This window comes from Centruroides sculpturatus, unplaced genomic scaffold (assembly GCF_000671375.1).
Source record: "Centruroides sculpturatus isolate CEXI.00-Female unplaced genomic scaffold, Cexi_2.0 scaffold4068, whole genome shotgun sequence".
In the NCBI taxonomy this organism is placed as follows: Eukaryota; Metazoa; Arthropoda; class Arachnida; order Scorpiones; family Buthidae; genus Centruroides; species Centruroides sculpturatus.
In genome coordinates this window covers 1-7709 of record NW_019388153.1, presented here as the reverse complement: position 1 = coordinate 7709, position 7709 = coordinate 1, and the positions used below count along the sequence as shown (strand labels likewise).

General features: G+C 31.4%; 1 protein-coding gene across 1 annotated transcript; it reads right to left on the bottom strand.

Moving 5' to 3' along the window:
* Positions 1–919: 919 nt before the first annotated feature.
* LOC111616809 (alpha-tocopherol transfer protein-like) lies at positions 920–7608 on the bottom strand (the record flags this gene model as incomplete). The annotated part of the gene is made up of 3 exons (XM_023358171.1): positions 920–1033; positions 2577–2770; positions 7383–7608. Coding segments are annotated over 3 exons (534 nt in total), but the record flags the coding sequence as incomplete, so codon positions are not given.
* Positions 7609–7709: the final 101 nt, after the last annotated feature.

Sequence of the window (7709 nt, the reverse complement as noted above, 5' to 3'; positions counted from 1 at the left end):
GAATAATATTGTAAAAAAACAGACAATTTTAATCCAGAAATTATTTAATTATTCAATTTTTTGCAAGTGATGTGAAGTGCCTATAGAATTTACATATATTTCTGTTCATAATAGCTTATCATAATTCTGTAGGAGTAGGTTTGTTCTTTCACAGCATCTTCTACCATCATCAGCATAATACGCTTGTAAATTTTCTAAAAATAATTTCCCAAGCTGCTTTCAGATTTACATAAGCCACTACTTCTCTCAACAAAAGTATGAGGTAGTTCTATCGTATGGTAGGAGCCACGATGCTAATTAAAAATAATTATTTAGTATTATTAAACATCCTATAAATACTTTAAAATAAATTAATTTGTTTATTTATCTTCGCTGGTAACAATATATTTTTAAAAAATTCACTGACTGATATCACTTGTGTATTCTTGTTACCAGAATGTTTTCTTCTGTACAATACACAGGCCTTTATTTATTTATTGGAAAAGTGGGATTTCAGACATTTATTCGGATACTATTTCAGTAATTAAATATAATACGTTTGAAATATCTTAATGAACAGTTTTCAGCAACATCTTCATAAACGTTTGACTCTTGAGTTTACAGTATCCAAGGAAAAAAAGATATTCCTACTCCTGAGAGAAATGTCACCGTTTCGAATAAACTGCTACTTGTATAAACAAAGCATTCAGAATATCAAACAATAAGTGCAGCGATATATTTAAATTAATATTTTATAAACATTCTTCCGTAATTTTTCAATAAAGAAACCTTTTAAGAAGAAATGTACGTTGCAAAACATGGCATATTGTGTTATAAATTAATCATAAAATAATAGATAATAAATCATTAATTTAAAAATATGCTTTTCTTTTTATATAAAATTTGCTCTGCTTTATTAATTATAAGAAAAATTACTTACTTTATTGCGTAGTTTTGCTGGTATAAGTGGGAAAGAAAATTTCAATAATCCGCTGACAATGACGTTCAGATTGACATAATGCATTTCTTTCATACTTAGTTGAACCCAATCAGTCTAATATAAACAAGGAACAATTGAATATAGTTAACTAATTTTTTCAGTTTTTTAAATTTTAAATTAAACGTATAAATCAAATGTTTTGCGTAAGTTTGGTAGAATTGGGAGAAAAAGAAAAGTTTTAAAAAGTTTACATTTAATTTTAATGTTACGTGTAATTAATATTTTTAAAACTATTCAAATTCCAATAATAAAAATGAAAACACAGTGTAAAGTATTCGCTTGTAAACGGAAAGGGAACAAAGGAAGCGACGACCTCGCTAATTGGATTTAAGGGTAGACCACTTGCCTGTGATAAACACTTGGCAGTAAACAAGTGGGTGACCACCCACATCGGAGATGGGCAGACACGAAAGTAAGCTTCACAATCATCCTTTCCAAGCGAACCTGGGTGAAATCTGTTTGTAGGAAGATCTGCAATTGGTCAAAAGTTCATGTCCAAAAAAGTCCTTAAATTGGAGAGTGAGAGAGAAAGAAGTGGAGAAATGGGTTGGGCTAGTAGCAAAGAAGTCTCAGACACTTGAAAAGCCCGCTGAGGTTAGATAGAAAGCGAGAGAGCATAATCCTCTGCCAAATAACTCAAGGATGGGTAAGTGCTGAGACCGAACGAACCATGAGGGTAGAGCCAATCCAATAACTGACCGAGATTGCCACGGATATAATTTCTCAAAGGCCAAACTGGAACGTGAAGCACCTCTATTTGTGTGTCCTGTGTTTTCCAACTTGTATAGTCTATATGTATTTTGTATATAAATTGTACACACTGACTATCTTGAGTATGAAGGCGAGCTTCTACTGAACCTACATCAGAACATTTTCGAGTCGTGTTTAATCCGACAAATCAACTCGAAGAGACGGTGTTTAAGGAGGGAACATCACTCACAACTTTAAATTTTGAATAAAATATTTATAATGAAAGCATCAGCTATCTCCCACATTCCATTTAAAATAAACAAATTTACTAAAAGAACAAACGTTTACAACTGCTTTTAACAATCAATCTTAAGTCATGGAATGTTACAAACAACGAGGAATTATTTATTGTTACACTTTCAGAATACTGGCTATAAATTTAATCCTTAATTTTTGTTTTTATAAATGTGCCTGCTTAATAATTTATAAAATATTTAATTATGTGCAAGTTAACATTAAACTATCCGAATACCAAGGTACTGCACACTCATAATATAACTGTTTTCTTTTAAAAAGTAAAATATCATAACAGCCAGGAAATTTAGGCAACTTGTTGCTAGAGTTTTTTATTGTATTTTTCGAATTCTTATCGCAATTACTGAAAAATGGTACAGTTTAATCAAAATCTATCGATCAAATTTTGAGAGCGAAGACAATTATTAAAGCCAAATAGAAAAAACTTCGCAAACGTTTCCCCTCAATATAATGTATTATTAAAATATTTATTCAGTCAGTTACATTTTTACTTGGTGGGGAGTCACTGCCGTGACATTTTATTTTCTTTAAATAATAATTTTTAATTTAAATTTAAAGAAATTAAATATTAAGTGAACAGTTTACTACTTACGCTCAATAAGCTTACTAAGTTGTGTATAAATCTTGGTGTGTATTCCATCAATTGCTTAAAAGTCGTCCCTTTAGAATCTAGAATTATAACTATTCCATTCTCTTGGCATTGATGTAACGTGAATAATAAATCTGCGAAGAGGAATGCAACTCGGTATAAATCTATCAAAGGTACTTCTGAAGGATCCCAACGTCCTGTATGTTAAAAAAATATCAAGAATACATTAAAATACTCTTATTTACATATAAATACAGCGCACTCTCGCTACTCCGAAACTAAACAAAGAATAATTTCGCAAAGAATAATATTCACATGTTAATGTTTTTTTTTTTTTTCTTAAATAATCGTTTGGAAAATAGACTCATGAAACGTGTATAATCTTTTCGTCTATTATTTTTAATATCGAGAGTTTTCAGTATAAAAGTTGTTTGCCTGTAGTCTTTTAAACAACTTTTTATATTGAAAACTCTCAATGTAGCTCAAGTGTGATCTACCACTGAGGTGGTGGCATCCAGGGGAATTTTCTGTGGGAATTCAAGCCATCATTTAGTTATTAGATATGTAAAAGAAATAGGGAAATCTTTATGCGACTAGCTTGCTGGTCAGGAGCAACAGGCGTCGTTCAGTAGTTTTTATCCGGAAATAAAAAGTATAGATAAAACATAATAATTGTTAATATTTTTATTTTTAATTCGTTTTACTGCAATTCGCATCGATGTGCGTTACATAAAGCTAGTAAATATTGCATCAATTGTTTTTATTGCATTCTTTTCCGCGTGGTCTTATCCCAGCAGTAAACATGGTGTTTTATATTACACACTGTGACACCAATGAAATGATTCTCTTTTCCTACTGAGACCCTTTTTTATGCATCTATTTGGCCAATTTTGGGTTGGAAACTGCCGCCGGTCTGCGTACAGGCAATCATTTCACACTAGAAAAGCCAATTAAAACGAGCAATTATTTATTGTGACATTGTCATATGCCGGGCTGAAATTTTTAATCATAATTTTAATTTATTTAATTAAAATTATATGCTCGCCATCTCAATTTAGTAGTGTTGAGCTCCTGTACGGTACTGTACAGTACATCATACATATCATACATATCTTGTTAGCAATAAAGTCATGCCAGCAATTCTATCTAGCTTCTTTTAGGGAATAATTTGAATTCAAACAACGTGACTTCCTTTCTAAATCGAAATTGTACATGCCATTAATCGGGCCTCCTGCCACTAATCTTTCCGAATCTTTTCTCCACTTTCATGTAACTAAACCCTTTATGCAGATTATGGAACGATGGACGGACAGGCGGACAGACGACAGTGAAAATTTATAGTTCTATAATCTTTTCAAATTGCAGCCAATATCTGTATTTAGAAGGATGTGGATGATTTATGTTTCCTAAAACCCTCGTTCTCTCCAATCCGAGACAACGACTAACGGTGCCTAATTGGCAAAAGCAAACATATGAAAGATACAAATTGTCCCGACATTTTTTAAAATCAAATATTACTTATAATTTATCTTTAGAAAATTTTTGATATTTGTCTATAAGTTTTGCAAAACTAAACTGTTTAAACTTTAAGCTAAATGTTATGTATTAAAACTATTTATTAGTATAGAAAGTAAATTTTAAATAGTTTCATGAGAAGTTCGAGTCCCAGGTTCTTCTCTTCTCCACTACGAATATGTGTATTACAGTTGGTTCGAAAGACACTTCACGATCAGAACAATAATTTTCAGTGCTTAATTCACGAGTATTTTACGGGTTTATATCGAGAATAACAGCACCAAGTGAAAAAGTCCCTGAGTGATTGTTTTTATACAAGAATCGGTCTTGCTGATTTTCGGGAATTATTTTCGCTGCCATCAAACATCTATCGTAAATTGACTTTCATATAAATTGTCATAAGTTTTTACTTAGCTGAATTTATTTTACATGTCAGATGTTTCTGTTTGAAATGATAACTACAGGGATGACTCGGAGAGCATCCAAGCTGTATAATAACCATCCTTCTCTCTCAGTTGGAAGAGCAGATGAAGCTTCCAATATTTTTTCCTTTCTTCTCCTCTTCGTAGTCTTTCTTTTTATGGGATTCTCCAATATGAAATACAAATTTAAACAATGGATAGAGGTAAATAATTACATAAATCCAATACGATTGTCCAATACGGAGCCAGTAGCTTTCACTCAGATCCTCCCGCTGTAGGAACTCTTGATTAATTGATCAATTATGACTAACGGTGAACTGACCATCTCTGGAAAAACCGATCCTTCCAAGTGGAGGACAAAATCGCTCTGTCTTATGACTACTCTCATGAAGCCTACTTGGCATAGATAAAAGAAATGGGACACGCTATAGAATGTTACTAGAGTTGAATTCACTTTTGAAGAATTCAAATATGACATTTATTATTAGTTTTAATGGTAAAATGTTGTTCGGATTACAAGAAATTAATAGGTATGAATTACTTAGAACTCAATCGTTTTGTAAATTGTGAAATCCTACCAAGGTTTTTAGGATGATAAAATTGAATCTACGGTCTATTAGACTCGAAATATGACAGGTTGAGTAACTATTAATTAACGTAGAAACGACAAAGAAATAAAATTTTTGAGAAGACAACGAGATTTGACAGCTTTACTCGCAGCCAGTTACAATTTACAATGCAGGTTATTCCACTTACGGCGATTGTGTCGCTGTCACCTGATGACTCATATAATCTTGGTAAACTTTGCGACATTTTAAATGGCAGCAATCTTTCAACTCTTATATTTTTCAATTTAACTTTGTATTTATTTTTTCTAACATTTATTATTAATATATTACTTGAACTGCCGTTATTTAAATTAATTTGTTTCTATATTCATATTTTTATCTTCTCGTTTTCATAATTTAGATTTTTTTGTCATAAAAAATACAATGATATCTGTAATCGTCTACTATTTTTTTAAACATCAATATCGAAATTTTTACACCATGAAGTATATAATGCTATGGACGATGGGTAAAAGTATGATCTAAACTGCATTTGAAATAATAATCTCTGCATGCTAATTGGGTGCGATGAAATCGCCACGCTAAAATATAAGTTGTCTCGGTACGATGTCTCCAAAGTACTTGAAGATGAATCTTATGAATCTTACCGGGAGGCCATTTTACTGCGCGTAAAATCGTGATAAAGGCGATTGAATCACCTCACAATCGCTCTAACTAAAAAGCCTTTATTAGTGTCAAGATTTTATCAGTTTCTTGAATATTAAAAACAGAGAATTTCAGCATAAAATAACAGGTCAAGTGCGAAGATGCAAACATTATATTTTTATAGGCAGGTGAAGTTGAGATTAAACGGAGGTTGCAATTTTAATGTAAAGACTATTTGTGTTGAAGGCACTAAAGTGGAAATCCTTCCGTTTAGGGACATTGACATTTCATTTTTGTAAATATCTGCCATCGAAATTGAAAATTGAATTATGTGACTAGAGTATTAATTATTCTTAACGTAAGCATTTCTTAATTAAAATAGGTTAATATCATTTAACAAAAGCAAAAATCTGAAAAAATTAAGTTATCTTTCTAAAAATAAACATTGACAATGAGATAAAAATGACCCCATTTTGATGAGTAGACGTTTGTTTCTAATACAAGTGTTTGAATTCGTATTGTTCATTTACAATAATCTACTCAATTTTATCGGTTGAATAAGAGCCCTTTTTGGATTATTTTATAGCAAATCTATGGGCATCGTCTACAAAATATTAAATACAAATTCAAATGCTTTAATTTTGAATTCTATGGTAAATAATTTTGAGATGAGGCACATCTTTGGTATGCTCATATTAGTTTGCTGATGTTAGAAGCAGTATCAGCAATGTCAAAATGACACACCCGTTTAAATGTAACTTAAAAATCATTAGAAAAATCATCATTCTTTGTTTTCAAACGTAAAACTTGCAATTTGAATTAATTTTAACACGTTCTTGCTTTAAACACTAACAAACTCATCAAACTTATAATAAAGTTGTCCAAATTCTTTTAGTGGTCAGACCGTGACAGAGGGGTTTGACGTATTTGAGTCTTCCCAGCCATATAAATTTCATATGTGATTTTCAGCTTAGCATCTCTATGACAAAAGATCTCTATTGCTGCCTTCACCGCCTCGTCTTCCAGCCTTGAAGCTAACCGGTGGCCAATTGTATAAACTCACTAAACACGTTGGCCAGGAAAATGTTTTTCACAAGCAAGCTTTTTCTGAGCTTCTGCACGTGTCTTACACGTAAATAGTTATCAGTTTGCAATAGTAAATTTTCTGAAGGATTTAATTGGATTGGATTGATAGAATAAGGCACTTGAGGGCAGTGCCAAAAAGAGGAGGTTTTTTTCCGGGAGAACGTTTCTGGAAAACTGGAAAATGGCATTGGTTTGGGTTTTAGATACTGAAAGAAAACATAAACAACTACATGTGTTCAGCTTGTCAATGAGTCATAAGACCAACTATCAGTGACTTTTTCTGTTCAGAGATTGGTAAGTAGCTCTCTCTTCCTGAAAAGACAATTTTTCTGGATAAATCTCCGAAGTGCTGTTCTGTCTTATTCCATTAACCCAAATTCAATCCAATTTTCAAATCTTCGAACTATGTATAACTTTTCTGGTTGCAATAACATTAGACTGTAATTACAACTTTCATTTCCAAGTGTTAAGAAATAACGTATGTTAATGTAAATTAGTGAATAAGGTATTATATAAACACTACAAATTATTTACAATTTAAAAAATAAATTAAAACTTTTCAGTAAACTTACGCAATTGTCCTATAAAAATATATCGCCCACTTTGATCAGGCTGGGGTAAAACTCTCATACAATTTGTAGATAAAGCTTTTTCTAACTTTGATGGAAGTAAATTTTTAAAATACGCCGGATATTCTAGTTTTGTAGAATAATAATTCCTAAGTAATTGAAGTGAACCTTCAACATTAAATTTCATGGCACGAAGAAATCCAAGAAGAAACATGTCGTCCATTTTGCATTTAATTTTATGTTCAACTGAAAAATTAATTAAAATTTATTATAAAATAATGCATTTAATAGTTATACTGTTATAAAAACTAGCGTAAAAATTACGACTAA